The 19,764-nt window shown below is 44.2% G+C and overlaps 1 protein-coding gene across 6 annotated transcripts in view; it reads right to left on the reverse strand.

Moving 5' to 3' along the window:
• The window catches only part of SH3GL3 (SH3 domain containing GRB2 like 3, endophilin A3), a 137,810-nt gene that overhangs the window by 13,940 nt on the left and 104,106 nt on the right, over window positions 1–19,764 (reverse strand). For all 6 annotated transcript variants that reach the window (XR_007128861.1, XR_007128860.1, XM_047738645.1 and 3 more), the window contains 2 exons: window positions 18,956–19,059; window positions 17,739–17,848 (listed from right to left, as the gene is read on the reverse strand). Coding sequence is in view for 4 of the 6 variants with exons in the window: in XM_047738645.1 (XP_047594601.1) it covers window positions 17,739–17,848; window positions 18,956–19,059 (214 nt within the window). In the remaining 2 variants the exon portion in view is untranslated. The remainder of the gene's footprint in view (window positions 1–17,738; window positions 17,849–18,955; window positions 19,060–19,764) is intronic.

The following is a 19,764-nucleotide window of genomic DNA, read 5'->3' on the forward strand; positions in this document are numbered from 1 at the left end:
AAGGGCGTCTTCAGTACATTAGCTGACCTGTATTAAGTACTTGGTAAGTGTAACGGCTATATTGTTATATTATTATTTGTTTCTGTTTTATTTTCTACTGTTACCACTTCCTTGCAATATTGTTATGGCCATGAAATGGTGTGTGTGTGTGTGTGTGTGTGTGTGTGTGTTACGGCCATGAAATGGGGTATAATATATACCTGCCATATTTCTGGCACTGAAAAAGACGGCATGCTATGTCCCTATGCCCTTAAGTGACACTTCAGTTAAACTGCGAGTCTGAGAGGTCAAAGTTAGTATCGCTACAGGTGGATGAGGACACCCTCTTTTCACAGGAGAGCTGAGTTTTCCCGGATAGCAGAAGAGAGCAAGGGAGCTGGGAGCTGGACCCTCGGTGCTGGGGTCTGCTAGCTGGGCTCCACTCTGAGTGCGGGGAGGGCGGCTGACGGGCAGCCTGGAGTTGGATGCATTTTCAAAGTTTTTACTTAAGTTTGTTTTTCTACCCAGCTTCTTTCCAAACAGAAATCCTGAAGTGGCTTACAATAATACACATATTCAGAATAGAGTGTTTCTGTACCAGAAGTCGAAAAGCAAAGCCACAAACACTAGGGAAACAACAGATTTTCATCCAAACAAGAGAACTTTCGAGAGTAAAAGTCGGGGCTGGGGGCAATACTAAAAACTGAACTAAAGTGACAGACACAGGACTGTCTTGGGACAGTTGACTTGGGCCTGTCCCAAGCTAATGAGGACACACGGCCGCCCTGGTGGAAGGGGAGGAGGGGACCGTGAGGCAGCTGCGGTCCCGTCATCTGGCGTGGAGCTTCCCAGCGGCCAGGGAAAACAGGCAATAAAACATAATGCACAATTTCATTAAAGAAGGAAGTATACCTTTTCTCAAGGGCCATCAACTGTCCCATTATTAAATATACTTTTTATTCAAATATTAAAGACTATCTTGAGAACAGGAAAATACTGCCCATAAATTACTACCCTTTAACTTGGTCTACACAGAGACGCTGATCTGCAAAACTGTCATCACACTGCACTATCCACCCAACCATCACACTGCACTAACTATCCACCCAACCATCGTACCATGAACATTTTCACATTTCGACATAACATCCATTCTAATGCATTTGGATGGCTGCATAAAGTCCCATTTGATGTTCCATATCTCCTTAACCGGTATCCTACTACTGACAAATACATATAAACAAACACCGGTCATCGTGTTATTTTCACATCTGGCTTGTCACGTCTCTAGACAGCGCTGTAACAGAAGGACGCGTAGGCTACTGCTTAAATTATTTCCTTAGAATACATTTCCAGGAATGAAGCCACTGAGAAAGCATAAACATTTTCATTAATTTTGATAGGCACTGCTCAGTGGATTTCCCAGTGAGTCACCCCAGGGCCCGGCAAACTCTGGTCCGCAGGGCAAATAATGTTTTAATGGGACACAGCCTTGCGCATTCATTTTCGGATTGTCTACGGCCGCTTCTGACCGAGTTACAGGGCTACAAGAGAGCCCACGAAGCATAAAGGATTTACCACTTGACCCCTGACACGAGAAATCTGCCAACTCTTAAGTTACTTACTATGCATCCCCACCAGCAGCTGGGCACAGGCGCAGGGCCACACTCTAACAGAAATGAATTACGTGGGACCCCACAGAGAGGTCAGGGAGAGAGAGAACAGATGTTTGCTTCCTCAACAAAGGTGTAGTATGTGTCTGCGGCAGAAGCCACAAGCCAACCACCAAAACCCACGCTCTCTTTCTTCCCCAGGAATATGGACCCGGCTAGGACGTGGCTTTCTGGCTTCCCTGCCCCCTTCCCCAGCCTTTGCAGCGAGGTGTCGCCATCGGACGCTGCTCTCGCCAGGCTGGGAGCAGAAGTGAGGTGAGCCAATCGGGGCCCATTTCCTAAAGAGAAATCTCTAGCCTGGGCTCCCAGCCTTGATCTCCACCTTCCGAACCACTGTTTTTCGGAGTCTCCGTGGAGCAGTAACTACTACCTGACACAACCTAGTGCCAGCAGAGGGGTGTCCTCACCATCAAGCGTGGGGTGCGGCGTCAGTGGGCGGGCAGTGATGAGAAGAAGCAGGTATAACAGGCGTGAAGGTCGCTGACCCTTGTTAGGGCGTGGTAGAACATCTGGTGAAACTGTGGCCTATGGTAACTTTGAAAGCGTATCACATACCAGTAGCTCAAAAGAAAAAGCTGGATAGAACAAAACATTAGTGTGCACGAGCTACACCTTGGTGCCTCCAGCGAATTATCAGAAGAAAGACAAGAACTACTTGGTTTGTAAGCAAAGATACAAGGGAAGAGAGAAAGAGAGGAGGGGTCCCGGCGCCTTGAGAGAACCTAACTGCTTCTCTGTCCCAAAGAACAGAAGACAAGCAGGCTGTTTTTCCAGATTATTCCGAGACTCTCTACACCAACTGAAAGATGGAGCTCTGCAGCAAAGATGAAATGAAAGCCATTGCCTCCCCATCCCCACTCACCTACGACTGAGATGGCCTCAAGGCAGCCTCCAGCAAGGTAAGGAAGTGTAGACAAGAAGAGCAAGAAAGAAGGTGGCCTTAAGAGCTCCGTCTAAGGACGGGACCTTGGGTGTGGTTACCAGCCCAGGAGCTGGAGGTCCAAAGCCCAGCAGGTTTCTGAAGGCGCCAGGTGTGAAAGGAAGCAGAGCCTCACCTGAGAACACACCTGCCTCCCTTCAGCCTTGACGGTCCCTCAAAGTCCCCAGGCAACAGGAAGCACAACTTCCCCAGGGGTAGCTTTCCAAAGCCTACTTCTTCCAACGTGACGTGAGGACATGGAAGATATGAAGGACTCTTGAGCAGGCAAAACTAGGGACCCAGAGGACACAGGCCCATGGAGGTCTCCTGAACCTTCCAGAGAGCAGAGCCAGGGTCTAACCAAGAAGCCTCTGCCACAGCCAGGGGTCCCTGCCACTCCATCTCTATGCACTGGCACCTGGCTGTGCCCTTCCCATTGGCCTTGGTGTGGCCGCCCAGCTAGAGACGGCAGACCCCAGCTCAGCCACCACCCAAGGTCCTCTGATTCCATTCTCATCCCTGGCTTGTGAGAAGGGCACTTCTGTCTCACTGGCATAAGAGGAAATGTCTAGCCTAGATGGCTGTTCTTTCTCCCCTTTCCTCTGGCTGGCATGGTGACAGCTGGGACAACATGGAAGCTGGCAGAGCCGCCATTGCCCAGGACTGAGTGACTCCACAGATGCTGGAAGCAGCACCCACGTGGACCACTGCATGAGGGAGAAAACCCTATCTTGTTCTGATTGCACTTTGGGGTCTTAAAAAAAAAAAAAGACACTGGAATTATCCTAATACAATACAAAAGAACTCTGCAGAGTACTATGGCTGGGTGTGCTCTTGACAATATCTTAATAAAATATTAAATTTTTAATATTTTTAATAAAATCAGCTTTATTCAAATAACTTTAATGTTTTTTTTTTTGAGAGAGAGAGAGAGTAAATAACTTTAAATGGAATATCACATCCAAGACGTAAAATGAAAACTTGTACCACATACCATAGAGAATGTAACCAGGAGACTAATTATGATGGAAAATACAAAACTTTTCTTGAAGAGAGAGAGCATGAAAGGGAGCGTGAGCAGGAGAGGGGCAGAGGGAGAGAGACAGACTCCTCAGGCCAACTCTGACCCCAGTGTGGCGCCTGATGCAGGACTCCATCCGTCCACCCTGTGATCACTACCTGAGCTGAAATCAAGAGTCCAGACACTTAAGAGACGGAGCCACGCAGGCGCCCCAAAATAGACAATTTTGTTCAATTCAAGCTGGGTACTCCTGCCTGCAGAAGGCTTTTGGGCTGAAGCCTATTTTCTCTGCTAAAACCTGACATTAAAAACATTCCCATCTAAGTAAACACTGTGGCTTTCTCTCCTTGAATTCAGAATGATGAAAAAAGAATTGAGAAAAAAAATAATCATCTTATGATATAATTCAAGGTTCTTTATGCTGTGGCCCCTGGGCGCCCAAAGCCCCCTGGGACAACACACAGCAGGGAGACGCGTCCAGGGGGACACACGGGCTGAATGACCCGAGGGAGGCTGGTGCTGACACCACGGGCTGAGTACGAGACGGCAGCCCGCCCTCCAATCTCGAATTTCCATCCGTTGTAAAACAGGTATTTTTAAAATTTCCAGTGGATGTTGGCAAACAAGACAGAACACAGCTGGAGGACCAGAAATCGTGAAGAATGTGCAGAACAGCAGAAAAGAGGATGCGGCAGATGGAAGATACGAAGCCCAGAGTGGTTCTCGACGAGGGATGCTCCAGAAGCAGGCCCTGAGGACGCCCAAAGCCCAGAGCTGGTGCGAGCTGCAAGCTGGATGACCGGCCGGCATTCTGGGAACAGAGCGGCCAGGTGAGTCCTCCCACCCCAGGTCCGCACCAAGCACTGGGGAGCCCAGGCATCCGCCTCCAGGAAGGAGTCACGAGCGCAGGGACCTGAACTAGAAAGTGGGGCAGTGAGGACGCAAACACCCAGAAAACCAGAAACCAATGCACCTCTCTCATCAGAGCATCCCTTAGTCCCTTACAGGGATGTGAGGAATCTAATGACTTAACAAATTACATGTTAAAACTAAAAAAATTGACTAAAAAACTAAAAAATTGTGTGATAAGCAGAGTAATAACCATCTCCCCAGCCCCGCCCACATCCTAGAACCTATGGATTCCTTCCTTATGTGGCAGAAGGGGATCTGCAGATGTGATTAAATTACAGATCTTGAAGGAGGAGGAGTCAAGATGGCGGAGAAGTAGCAGGCTGAGACTACTTCGGGTAGCGGGAGATCAGCTAAATAGCTTATCTAAAGATTGCAAACACCTACAAATCCATGGGAGATTGAAGAGAAGAAGAACAGCAATTCCAGAAACAGAAAATCAACCACTTTCTGCAAGGTAGGACTGGCGGAGAAGTGAATCCAAAGCGACGGGAAGATAGACCGCGGGGGGAGGGGCCGGCTCCCGGCGAGCGGCGGAGCAACGGAGCAAAATCAGGACTTTTAAAAGTCTGTTCCGCTGAGGGACATCGCTCCAGAGGCTTAACTGGGGTGAAGCCCAGGCGGAGTAAGCGCGGCCTCAGGTCCCGCAGGGTCGCAGAAGGATCGGGGGTGTCTCAGTGTCGCAGAGCTTACCGGTATTAGAACGGGGAAGCCGGCTGCAGAGACAGAGCCGAGGAGTGACTCTCAGCTCGGGGTTACCTTGAACCGGTCGCAGGCTCGGTCAGCTCGGAGCGCGGCCGGAGGCCAGGGTGAAGGGAGTCATTGGGCGCTGTTCTCTGAGGGCGCACTGAGGAGTGGGGCCCCGGGCTCTCGGCTCCTCCGGGCCAGAGACCGGGAGGCCGCCATCTTTATTCCCGACCTCCGGACTCTACGGAAAGCGCTCAGGGAACAAAAGCTCCCGAAAGCGAACCCGAGCGGATGACTCAGCGCGGCCCCGGGTAAGGGCGGTGCAACTCCGCCTGGGGCAAAGACGCTTGAGAATCACTACAACGGGCCCCTCCCCCAGAAGATCTACAGGAAACCCAGCCAGGACCAAGTTCACCTACCAAGGAGAACGGCGGAATTCCAGAGGAGAAGAAAGCAAAGCACGGAACTCATGGCTTTCTCCCCATGATTTTTTAGCCTTGCAGTTAATTTAATTTTTTTTTTCTTTTTCAATTTTTTTTTCTTTTTCTCTTCTTCTGCTAAATTTTTTTTAACTTTTACCATTTTCTTTTTTTTAACGTTTTTTAAATAGTTTATCTAATATATATATATTTTTTCCTCTTTTTATATTTTTTTCTTTATCGGCTTTCTTTTTTTTAATAGTTTTTTTTTCTTTCTTTCTGAACCCCTTTTTATCCCCTTTCTCCCCCCTCACAATTCAGGAACTCTTCTGATTTGGCTAAAGCATATTTTCCTGGGGTTGTTGCCACCCTTTTAGTATTTTACTTGCTCCTTCATAAACTCTTATCTGGACAAAATGACAAGGCGGAAAAATTCACAACAAAAAAAAGAACAAGAGGCAATACCAAAGGCTAGGGACCTAATCAATACAGACATTGGTAATATGTCAGATATAGAGTTCAGAATGATGATTCTCAAGGTTCTAGCCGGGCTTGAAAAAGGCATGGAAGATATTAAAGCAACCCTCTCGGGAGATATAAAAGCCCTTTCTGGAGAAATAAAAGAACTAAAATCTAACCAAGTTGAAATCAAAAAAGCTATTAATGAGGTGCAATCAAAAATGGAGGCTCTCACTGCTAGGATAAATGAGGCAGAAGAAAGAATTAGCGATATAGAAGACCAAATGACAGAGAATAAAGAAGCTGAGCAAAAGAGGGACAAACAGCTACTGGACCACGAGGGGAGAATTCGAGAGATAAGTGACACCATAAGACGAAACAACATTAGAATAATTGGGATTCCAGAAGAAGAGGAAACAGAGAGGGGAGCAGAAGGTATATTGGAGAGAATTATTGGAGAGAATTTCCCCAATATGGCAAAGGGAACAAGCATCAAAATCCAGGAGGTTCAGAGAACCCCCCTCAAAATCAATAAGAATAGGTCTACACCCCGTCACCTAATAGTAAAATTGACAAGTCTTAGTGACAAAGAAAAGATCCTGAAAGCAGCCCGGGAAAAGAAGTCTGTAACGTACAATGGTAAAAATATTCGATTGGCAGCAGACTTATCCACAGAGACCTGGCAGGCCAGAAAGAGCTGGCATGATATATTCAGAGTACTAAATGAGAAAAACATGCAGCCAAGAATACTATATCCAGCTAGGCTATCATTGAAAATAGACGGAGAGATTAAAAGCTTCCAGGACAAACAAAAACTGAAAGAATTTGCAAATACCAAACCAGCTCTACAGGAAATATTGAAAGGGGTCCTCTAAGCAAAGAGAGACCCTCAAAGTAGTAGATCAGAAAGAAACAGAGACAATATACAATAACAGTCACCTTACAGGCAATACAATGGCACTAAATTCATATCTCTCAATACTTACCCTGAATGTTAATGGGCTAAATGCCCCAATCAAAAGACACAGGGTATCAGAATGGATAAAAAAACAAAAACCATCTATATGTTGCCTACAAGAAACTCATCTTACACTCGAAGACACCTCCAGGTTTAAAGTGAGGGGGTGGAAAAGAATTTACCATGCTAATGGACATCAGAAGAAAGCAGGAGTGGCAATCCTTATATCAGATCAATTAGATTTTAAGCCAAAGATTATAATAAGAGATGAGGAAGGACACTATATCATACTCAAAGGAACTGTCCAACAAGAAGATCTAACAATTTTAAATATCTATGCCCCTAACGTGGGAGCAGCCAACTATATAAACCAATTAATAACAAAATCAAAGAAACACATCGACAAGAATACAATCATAGTAGGGGATTTTAACACTCCCCTCACTGAAATGGACAGATCATCCAAGCAAAAGATCAACAAGGAAATCAAGGCCTTAAATGACACACTGGACCAGATGGACATCACAGATATATTCAGAACATTTCATCCCAAAGCAACAGAATACACATTCTTCTCTAGTGCACATGGAACGTTCTCCAGAATAGATCACATTCTTGGTCCTAAATCAAGTCTCAACCGGTATCAAAAGATTGGGATCATTCCCTGCATATTTTCAGACCACAATGCTCTAAAGCTAGAACTCAATAACAAGAGGAAATTTGGAAAGAACCCAAATACATGGAGACTAAACAGCATCCTTCTAAAGAATGAATGGGTCAACCAGGAAATCAAAGAAGAATTGAAGAAATTTATGGAAACAAATGATAATGAAAACACAACAGTTCAGAATCTGTGGGACACAACAAAGGCAGTCCTGAGAGGAAAATATATAGCGATACAAGCCTTTCTCAAGAAACAAGAAAGGTCTCAGGTACACAACCTAACCCTACACCTAAAGGAGCTGGAGAAAGAACAAGAAAGAAACCCTAAACCCAGCAGGAGAAGAGAAATCATAAAGATCAGAGCAGAAATCAATGAAATAGAAACCAAAAAAACAATAGAACAAATCAACGAAACTAGGAGCTGGTTCTTTGAAAGAATTAATAAGATTGATAAACCCCTGGCCAGACTTATCAAAAAGAAAAGAGAGAGGACCCAAATAAATAAAATCATGAATGAAAGAGGAGAGATCACAACGAACACCAAAGAAATACAGACAATTATAAGAACATACTATGAGCAACTCTACGGCAACAAATTTGACAATCTGGAAGAAATGGATGCATTCCTAGAGACATATAAACTACCACAACTGAACCAGGAAGAAATAGAAAGCCTGAACAGACCCATAACCAGTAAGGAGATTGAAACAGTCATCAAAAATCTCCAAACAAACAAAAGCCCAGGGCCAGATGGCTTCCCGGGGGAATTCTACCAAACATTTAAAGAAGAACTAATTCCTATTCTCCTGAAACTGTTCCAAAAAATAGCAACAGAAGGAAAACTTCCAAACTCATTTTATGAGGCCAGCATCACCTTGATCCCAAAACCAGACAAGGATCCCAACAAAAAAGAGAACTACAGACCAATATCCTTGATGAACACAGATGCAAAAATTCTCGCCAAAATACTAGCCAATAGGATTCAACAGTACGTTAAAAGGATTATTCACCACGACCAAGTGGGATTTATTCCAGGGCTGCAAGGCTGGTTCAACATCCGCAAATCAATCAATGTGATACAACACATTAATAAAAGAAAGAACAAGAACCATATGATACTCTCCATAGATGCTGAAAAAGCATTTGACAAAGTACAGCATCCCTTCCTGATCAAAACTCTTCAAAGTGTAGGGATAGACGGCACATACCTCAATATTATCAAAGCCATCTATGAAAAACCCACCGCAAATATCATTCTCAATGGAGAAAAACTGAAAGCTTTTCCGCTAAGGTCAGGAACACGGCAGGGATGTCCGTTATCACCACTGCTATTCAACATAGTACTAGAAGTCCTAGCCTCAGCAATCAGACAACAAAAGGAAATTAAAGGCATCCAAATCGGCAAAGAAGAAGTCAAACTATCACTCTTTGCAGATGATATGGTACTCTATGTGGAAAACCCAAAAGACTCCACTCCAAAACTGCTAGAACTTGTACAGGAATTCAGTCAAGTGTCAGGATATAAAATCAATGCACAGAAATCAGTTGCATTTCTCTACACCAACAACAAGACAGAAGAAAGAGAAATTAAGGAGTCCATCCCATTTACAATTGCACCCAAAACTATAAGATACCTAGGAATAAACCTAACCAAAGAGACTAAGAATCTATACTCAGAAAACTATAAAGTACTCATGAAAGAAATTGAGGAAGACACAAAGAAATGGAAAAATGTTCCATGCTCCTGGATTGGAAGAATAAATATTGTGAAAATGTCTATGCTACCTAAAGCAATCTACACATTTAATGCAATTCCTATCAAAGTACCATCCATTTTTTTCAAAGAAATGGAACAAATCATCCTAAAATTTATATGGAACCAGAAAAGACCTCGAATAGCCAAAGGAATATTGAAAAAGAAAGCCAAAGTTGGTGGCATCACAATTCCGGACTTCAAGCTCTATTACAAAGCTGTCATCATCAAGACAGCATGGTACTGGCACAGAAACAGACACATAGATCAATGGAACAGAATAGAGAGCCCAGAAATGGACCCTCAACTCTATGGTCAACTCATCTTCGACAAAGCAGGAAAGAATGTCCAATGGAACAAAGACAGCCTCTTCAATAAATGGTGTTGGGAAAATTGGACAGCCACATGCAGAAAAATGAAATTGGATCATTTCCTTACACCACACACGAAAATAGACTCAAAATGGATGAAGGATCTCAATGTGAGAAAGGAATCCATCAAAATCCTCGAGGAGAACACAGGCAGCAACCTCTTCGACGTCAGCCGCAGCAACATCTTCCTAGGAACATCACCAAAGGCAAGGGAAGCAAGGGCAAAAATGAACTTTTGGGATTTTATCAAGATCAAAAGCTTTTGCACAGCAAAGGAAACAGTGAACAAAACCAAAAGACAACTGACAGAATGGGAGAAGATATTTGCAAATGACATATCAGATAAAGGGCTAGTGTCCAAAATCTATAAAGAACTTAGCAAACTCAACACCCAAAGAACAAATAATCCAATCAAGAAATGGGCAGAGGACATGAACAGACATTTCTGCAAAGAAGACATCCAGATGGCCAACAGACACATGAAAAAGTGCTCCATATCACTCGGCATCAGGGAAATACAAATCAAAACCACCATGAGATATCACCTCACACCAGTCAGAATGGCTAAAATTAACAAGTCAGGAAATGACAGATGCTGGCGAGGATGCGGAGAAAGGGGAACCCTCCTACACTGTTGGTGGGAATGCAAGCTGGTGCAACCACTCTGGAAAAGAGCATGGAGGTTCCTCAAAATGTTGAAAATAGAACTACCCTATGACCCAGCAATTGCACTGCTGGGTATTTACCCTAAAGATACAAACATAGTGATCCGAAGGGGCACATGCACCCGAATGTTTATAGCAGCAATGTCTACAATAGCCAAACTATGGAAAGAACCTAGATGTCCATCTACAGACGAATGGATAAAGAAGATGTGGTATATTTACACAATGGAATACTATGCAGCCATCAAAAGAAATGAAATCTTGCCATTTGCGACGACGTGGATGGAACTAGAGGGTATCATGCTTAGCGAAATAAGTCAATCGGAGAAAGACAACTATCATATGATCTCCCTGATATGAGGGAGAGGAGATGCAACATGGGGGGTCGAGGGGGTAGGAGAAGAGTAAATGAAACAAGATGGGATTGGGAGGGAGACAAAGCATAAGTGACTCTTAATCTCACAAAACAAACTGAGGGTTGATGGGGGGAGGGGGTTGGGAGAGGGGGTGGGGTTATGGATATCGGGGAGGGTATGTGCTATGGTTAGTGTTGTGAAGTGTGTAAACCTGGCGATTTGCAGACCTGTACCCCTGGGGATAAAAATATATGTTTATAAAGCTGTAAAAAAAAAAAAAAAAAAAAAAAAAGAAAGAAAGGATGAATCCCCAAGTTTTGTAGCAACATGGACGGGACTGGAAGAGATTATGCTGAGTGAAATAAGTCAAGCAGAGAGAGTCAATTATCATATGGTTTCACTTATTTGTGGAGCATAACAAATAGCATGGAGGACAAGGGGAGATGGAGAGGAGAAGGGAGTTGAGGGAAATTGGAAGGGGAGGTGAACCATGAGAGACTATGGACTCTGAAAAACGATCTGAGAATTTTGAAGGGGTGGGGGGTGGGAGGTTGGGGGCACCAGGTGGTGGGTATTGTAGAGGGCACAGATTGCATGGAGCACTGGGTGTGGTACAAAAATAATGAACACTGTTATGCTGAAAAAAATAAAAAAAATTAAATAAAAAAAAAAAATAAAAAATAAAAAAAAATTACAGATCTTGAGATGGAACGAGAACTGAATGATGTGGGCAGGCCCAATTTTATCAGCAGTAATCACAAGGGACCTTAGAAGAGGAAGCCAGGAGGGTGAGAGTCAGAGAAAGTGATATGATAATGCAAACACAAGTCAGACAGCTTGGAAGATGGTCCACCACTGGCTTTGAACATGGAATAGGGGCCACAATCCACAGAATGCAGGTAGCCTCTAGAAGGTTCTAGAAGAGAAAGAAAGAGAAGAGAAGGCAGCTTTCTAGAAGCCTCTAGAAGAGACAAGACAATAGCTTCTTCCCCAGAGCCTCTCAAAGGAACACCAACACCTTGGTTTTAGGACTTCTAACCTCCAGAACTGTAAGACAGACAATAAATTTGCGTTATTTTAAGTTCATTCAGTTGGAAAAAGAAATTCAACTGATGGGCTAAATAAATGAATGGGTACATGGAAAAAAATACACAAGGTGAAATTTTCTCAGAGGACAAAGTAAAAAGAACAGAGATCTAGAGAGCATGACGGAATAGATGAGCCAAAGAGAAAAAGACAAAGTTTCAACATCTAATAGGATTTTAAAAAGAAAAAATCAGAGAGAATCGAACAGGCTACTTAAAGCATTAAAAAATGATTTCCCGGGGCACCTGGGTGGCTCAGTGGGTTAAAGCCCCTGCCTTCAGCTCAGGTCATGATCCCAGCGTCCTGGGATCAAGCCCCACATCGGGCTCTCTGCTCAGCAGGGAGCCTTCTTCCCCCACCCCCTCTGCCTGCCTCTCTACCTACTTGTGATCTCTGTCAAATAAATAAATAAATAAATAAATAATCTTTGGGGAAAAAAAAAGATTTCACATCACTAAAAACAGTATAAGTAATCAGATTTAAAGGGTCAGTGAGAACAAAGGGAGGGGATGGGGTAAACCGATCTTCCCGTAATTCCGATAGACTTGCCAGGATGGAGAGACAACTCCACAGTTACAGTCAGAGACCTCAACACCCTCTGCCTAAAAATTAATAGAAAAGACTAGACAAAATGGCCACGAGGTACAAGTGATTTGAACTACGTTATCAAACAATTTGACCAAACTGGCATTTACAGAACCCTTCGCCCAACAAGAACGGAACACACACGCATTTCAAGGGAAGAACATTTACAAAGATGGACCGTACCCTGGGCCATCAAAAGGAAGTTTCAAAAAATTTTAAAGGGTACAAGTCATACAGAGTCTGTTATCTAAGAAAAATGGAATTAATCGGAAATCTAAACAGAAAGATATGGAAAATCCCCCAAATATATGGAAACTAAATAACATATCTCAAAATAAACCATGGGTTCAAGAGGATATCAAACATGAAACTAGAAAGTATTCTGAAGAGGATGAAAATGAAGACAACATACCAAGATGTACGGGACGCTGCTAAAGCAGTGCTTTGAGGGAAAAACCAGCACTCAACACACAGACTGAGGTGGACGAAAGGACTCAGTGACCTCAGCTTCTACCTTAAGAAATGTGATGAGGAGGAGCAAGCAAAATCGAAAGAAGGAAGGAAATAATAAAGATCAAAGTGAAACACAATGAGCCAGAAAACAGCAAGTGACAGAAAACAAATGAAACAGAAAACTGGTTCTTTGAGAAGACAGTGAGACAGACATGCATCCAGAGGTAGAGAGAAGACACAAATTTTCTATCAGAAACGAGAACAGTGGCATCACTACAAAGTCTCAATCTCTCACAAGGAAAATAAGGGAATATATAAAAGACTTTATGCAGTAAATCTGGCAACTTAGGTGATATGGACAAAGGCCATGAAAGACACAAACTACCAAAGCTCACTCAGGAAGAAACAGATAACCTCAACAGCCTAGTATCTACAGGGTAATCTGATTTGCAGTTAAAAACTTTTGCACAGGGAAACATTTATTTTAAAGAGTAACTTTAGCAGAGAAAGCTGACAAGCACCGCCTCAACCAGGTGGCCAGCAAAAGCATCGATACAATTAACTTCAATAGTAATGGTTCACGTTGATACCCTGAGAATGGCACTTGGCCTCTGTGGCCTTCCAATTCCATATTCCCAATTCCATATCCCCAGTCTCATCACGAAAAAAATATCGACAAATCTCAACTAGGGACATTCTACAAAATACCTGACCATGACCCCCAAAGCTGCCAAGCTCTTAAGAACAGAACAAAGTCTCAGAAACTGTCATAGCCAAGAGGACTGTAAGCAGAGATCATGACTAAATATAAGGTGGTGTCTTGGATGAGATGTTGGAACAGAAAAAGGACATTAGGTAAACACTAGAAAATCTGAATGAAGTACAGACTTTAGTTATTAATAATGTATCAATACAGGGTCACTGGATGTACCAAACTTGTAAGATGTTAATAATAAGGGAAAAATATAATAGGGGAACAGTTTAGGGTATATAGGAATGATGTGTACTATCTCTTCAACTTTTCTATAAATCTAAAACTATTCTAAAATTAAGTTTATTTAAAAAAAAAACAACCTTTCTCACAAAGGGTTTATCCCATGAATGAATACAAGACTGCTTTAATTAATTTCACATAACTCACCATGTTCACAAACTAAAACAAAAAACACATTATCTCTACAGATGCCAAAGAAATTCATTCCTAATAAAAACTCTCAGCAAACTATGATGGGAAGAGAATTCAATCTGATAAAAGCATCTATGAAAAACCTACAGCTAACATCATACTTAATTATGAGATACTGAAGGCTACCCCCTCTCATATCAAGAAAAAACTAGCAGGTGCATACCAACTATTCTACTCAACATTATACTGGAGCTTCCAGCAGGTAAAAAGGCAACAAAAATAGTTAAAGGCATCTTGACATCCAGTAAGTCTTTATTTGTAGATGACATGATCCTCTCTATAGAAAAACTTACAGGATCTACAAAAAATCTGCTGAAACTAGTAAGTGAATTTGGCAACATGGCAATGTAAAAGCAAGTACAACAAAGGCAAAGTCAACAATCTATAGGAAAGACCCAGAGATAAAAATCAGTGGTATGCCTACACAGTAGCAATAAAAAATTGGTCACTGATATTTTGTAAAAATGATGTTTCAAGTCACATGAAAAATATAAAGTACTGGGAGACTGATTTAAAACTGTGTTAAGTCTTATCTACTAAAAACAGCAAAGCATGGCAGAATAGAAATTAAGAAAACTGAAGTGGAAAATAGACTGTGTTCAAGCCTGGAAAACTCCATATTGTTAAACTGTAAATCCCCACTAAATTGATTTATAGATTCAACCTCAACCAAATCAAAATCTAAGCATGATTTCTTTTAGAGAAATTGAAAAGCTAATCCCATAATTCACATAGAAAAGCTACTAGAACGGCCCAAAGAGCTTTGGAAAAAGACCAACATTAGAGGCCTAACACCACCCAACTTCAAGATTTAGGATGAAGCTAGAGTAACCCACTATAAAAAGTTGAATGACAACTGGCATGCAATGGTAGTACATGGCATGATATGGCTTAAGTGTTATTTTTATTCTCATAACAGCATAAATAATTGATATAAGATATAAAAATGGAAGTTACCACTGAGGCTGCAGAATTGTTAAAAAAAAAACAAACAAAAAAACGGATCAGCAGGAGACCACCATGTGGAAATCGCAAACACACAAACCAGATCAGAAGAGATGGGATACCAGTTTTCACGACTCTTAATCCCAACCTTGTCTATGCTACAGATGGGTCAGGAGATGGAAATCAGAAAGGGCTTTTAGAGAAATTTCTGGAGAGCCTGAAGGAGGGTGGGGGTGGTGTTTACGTTCTTCCCTATTTCACATTAAGTCAAGGGAGACTTTTAAAAAAGACCTGTAAGAGAGCTTGAAATGTGCTCCCTGGAGCTTTAAGAACGGAAGTAGTGGATGGAGAAAGAGAGAAGCCAACTACCATCCCTTTGCTGACACCAATCTTTCCCCTATAACAGGCCAGAACTTGAGGAGGGACAGCCCAGCTTGAAATCAAGATCCTGCAACCATCCTCCTCTCTCTCTCTGCCTGCCTCTCTGCTTACTTGTGATTTCTCTCTGTCAAATAAATAAAATCTTTAAAAAAAAAAAAAAAAAAAAAAAAGATCCTGCAACCATACACTCAAGTAAGCGGAAGACCGATGTTACCCAAGAGGAGCCACGTAAGTCACGGGGCTGCCCATGTCCTCACCAAGAAGTAGAGACAACATTTTACATAACAGGGTGGGGTGGGGAGTTGTGCATTGTCAAAATGAGGGTGCCACGATGAAAACAGTGATTATGAGTAACTTGGAGGAGGAGGTAGGGAGGGGAAGTACATGGGAGGCTGAGGACAGGGAGCACAGTCTTCATCTGCCGTATCAGGAAACCACAGATATTATCCCAAACCAAAAAATTAAGAACTAGCAATAAAAGCGTATCATTTAGAACAATGGAGCTAAATACCAAACAAAGAGTTGAAAGTGGGTTCTTCTGAGAGCAGGAAATGAAGATGGGGAGAGGGTAGAAAGGGAGACAGCTGCTTTTCATTAAAAGCCTGGTAGCAGGGACGCCTGGGTGGCTCAGTTGGTTAAGCAGCTGCCTTCGGCTCAGGTCATGATTCCAGGGTCCTGGGATCAAGTCCTGATTCGGGCTCCTTGCTCGGCAGGGAGCCTGCTTCTCCCTCTGCCTCTGCCTGCTGCTCTGCCTGCCTGTGTGTACTCTCTCTCTCTGGCAAATAAATAAAATCTTAAAAAAAAAAAAAGCCTGTTTATTTCTTCCTGGAACTATATGCATATATTAGTCCCATCATTTTTATTTTTTAATTGAAAAAAAAAATCTCAAAAGATAACAGCAGTGTTGGAAGAAAATCCCATGGGCAGGAGTGTTACAGAGAGACAGTTTGAAATCCATGGGCAAATAAGTGAACTTCAACTTCCGTCCCATACAAAAACTAACTCAGAGTAGGCCATGGACTGAAATGTAAATGTGTACAACTCTGGGGGAAAAGCACAGGAGAACTTGTTTAGGGATAGACAGAGAAAGCTCAGACTTGACACCAAAAGCGGGATCTTAAAAGGAAGAAATGAGAAACAACTTCACACCACAACTAAAAACTCTGATCTTTCGAAAACCCTGTTAGGAGAATTAAAAGAAGCTACAGAGTGAAAGAAAACATTTGCAAGCCACAGATTCGTCAAAGGACTTATATTCAGAATACATAAAGAACTCTGAAATCGTAACAATAGGGGCCCCTATTAGGCTCAGTTAGAAGAGCAACGCACTCTTGATCTCAGGGTCATGAGTTTAAGCCCCACATTGGGTGTAGAGATCACTTAAATAAATAAAACTTAAAAAAAAAAATACACAACTATAAACTGGGGGGGGGGGGGGAACCTATGACTATCCCCATATGTAAAGAATGCGAATGAATCAATACAGCAAAGTCAACAACTGACAGGAGAAATGAACACACTAACGGACAGACAGTTCAGACCTAAGAAAATACCAATGGCAAACGCAACTACGGGGGTAGGGGGTGGGGTTCAACCTGACTGGTTATCACAGAAAGGCAAATTAAGATCGAATACTCTTTTTTACCCATGAGTGCTTGGCAAAAACGTTAGTCAAATGACCGGGTACGGGGAAACAGGCGCTCCCACCCCCGGAGCAGCGTTTGACATTTGCGCTCACTCTAACCTCCAAGGAAGACGCGCCGTCGGCCCACGGAGGCAGACACAGTACCTGCTTCCAGCAAGTAACGGAAACAACCTTGGTGTCCGTTAATAGGGAAATGGTATATATAATGGAAAGCCATGAAGCTGTTCAAAACTCGGGGGACAGAGACAGAGCCATAGGCCCGGCATGGAAATATCTCCAAGAGAAAGGAAGCCGCAAACAGTACCCCTCGTGCGACCTTGTATTTGACAACCAGAAAAAAAGTCTAAAACCGTGTCTATACAGTGTCTGTAGACGGGGCAGGGTTCGTACCAAAGTGCCAGTTTTTGAAACCTAAGTATCCCAAACCGGGGAGCTGGAAAAGGAGCATTCCTGAGAGGAGAGGAAGGTGGGGTTCACCAAACGGCCAAAGAAAAATGTGCGGGGTCTCAGGCGGATGCAGCAGGAGGCAGAGGCTCCTGGCCACGCCCCCTGGCCACGCCCCTGGCCACGCCTCCCTCCCAGAGTACACTTAAGTACGCTCAGCCGCGCAGAACGCTCGTCTCACCTGTTGTCTTGGCTGTCGAGGCGGCGGACACCCCATTGAGCTCACTGGGACTCCTCTTGATGGGCCGTGGCTTATACTCTCGTCTGGGGACACTGGATGCGGCTGATATCCTGAAACACGCGTATGAAGACCCGTCAGACGCCAGATGGAGAAAGCCACGCCCCCAAGTGCACGTTTCTGCGCTGCCTGGGGGAGCTTACGGACTTGGGGGAGGGGTGGTGGCCGGGAAGGGGGTAACTTCTACGCATTGGTTCGCGAGTAGCTCGAAGTGAAAGGTGTGATGTCCCCGGTGTAGTTTTTCAGCTATGTATTTGGGGGGGGGGGTCCTCTCACGGTCTCTGAGGCACCTGTGAGGGTCAGGGTTCTACGGGGCACCCAGCAACACCACCTGCCTTTTCTCCCCTTGAGCTCACGGAAAGAGAAAGATACGCAAATGTGCTCCGGTGAGCACTGCAGGCTTCCCGCCCCCGCACCAAAAAGAGTAGAGGACCGGCCACACCTGAGAATTCTGCCACCGATTCAAGCAAACCTGCCTCCAAAGGTACCCATTCTCATCATCCCAGGGAAAACAATATTCTGTTATCAAATCTGGTCAAGAATGGGGTGTTTTTTTTTTTTACCCCATTATATTAATGGAGTTACCGTGCCTATGTGAGAGTACTAATTTTCAGAGAAGTACAGAATACATCATCGTTAAGGCCCGAGGGCAACAGCCATCTTTCTTTGGTCACTCAGAAGGTATTTTTGACTCAGTCTGTCTCCAAGTCAGCGTTACGAGCCTGGCCTGCTCCCTGTCCTGGTGGAAGAGAAACGCATCTTCTTTCCAGATAGTGACATACTTTCTGCATCATCTGTATCATCTCACACTTCTCCACATCCCCACCCGCTGGCGAGGACATGTAAGCCATCGCCAAGCCCCAAGCTCCGGCTCTCAAATCGGCAATGAAGCTGGGACAACTCTGCTGCACGAGCAGCTCCATCTGGTCGCCCTGAACACGGGTCACAGAAAAGGGCTTTGGTGACACAGCAAAGGACAGTCTGCTCTGGCGATGGCCCAGAGCCACGTCCTTATTACCTTCAGGGCTGTCGCACACCCAACCCTGAAAGCCACCCAAGAAAATTCAGAACAGAATGGGGCGGTGGGAAGGGGTGGATGGAGGGACAGGCAGACAGAGGGATGGACAGACAGAGAGGCTGGCTGGGGTGGAGGCCCTCACCGCATCCGCAGCTTGCTCTGTAACTCCTGCAGGATCTCGGTGGACTGTCTGTGGTAGTCCAGAGCTGCCTCTACAAACACGGCCAACTGGCTGACTTGTTCTACCTGCGGCAAAAGTGAAAAATTATGCCAAGACCTGGGTAACATTCAGGGAGAGCACGCGGGTACCAGCACCAAGGACCCGGCTTTGTGTCATCCTCGGCGCTGGTCTGTTTCACTTCCTGACTCTTGGGAGATTTTTATGCTGGGAAGTTCATGGACCTGAGCACAGGGGTGGGAGATAAAGCCTTTCCAATGACATGGGAAGCCAACCCTGAGTCAACGAACCCCTTCCTTCATGAAACGTCTCTACGGGCATCTTCTAAGTCAGATCAGGAAGCTAAGTAAATAAAGCTGTCCTCAGGTAAGAAGGGAAACCAGGGGCGGGGTGGGCACCAGGGCAAAGACTTGCCAGCTCCCGCTGTGTCTCGTTGCTGTCCGCACAAAATCATGGCCATGAACGTAACAGCTGAAAGGAATGACGTCTACAGCCTCTGGCATCTCTCATTCCCTTGAATTGAGACATTCATGAGATGTATGACCAGATCACAGCGGACGGAAAAGCTGAAGTAGAAAAGCTCTATCGTATAAGAAACTCTGTGAGGCCGGGGGGGTGCGTGGATTGAGGAAGACATATCTCCTGTGGGAGCTTCCTGGCTTCCCCTGTGTGTCTGAGCAGCTGCTGGAGAAAAGCAGGACTCACGACGCTGATGTCGACAAGCCTCGGACGCAGGACCTCTGGGCTGGGGTGATTAGGACCCCAGCTAGCGC

This window comes from Lutra lutra, chromosome 7 (genome assembly GCF_902655055.1).
Source record: "Lutra lutra chromosome 7, mLutLut1.2, whole genome shotgun sequence".
NCBI classification, from domain to species: Eukaryota; Metazoa; Chordata; class Mammalia; order Carnivora; family Mustelidae; genus Lutra; species Lutra lutra.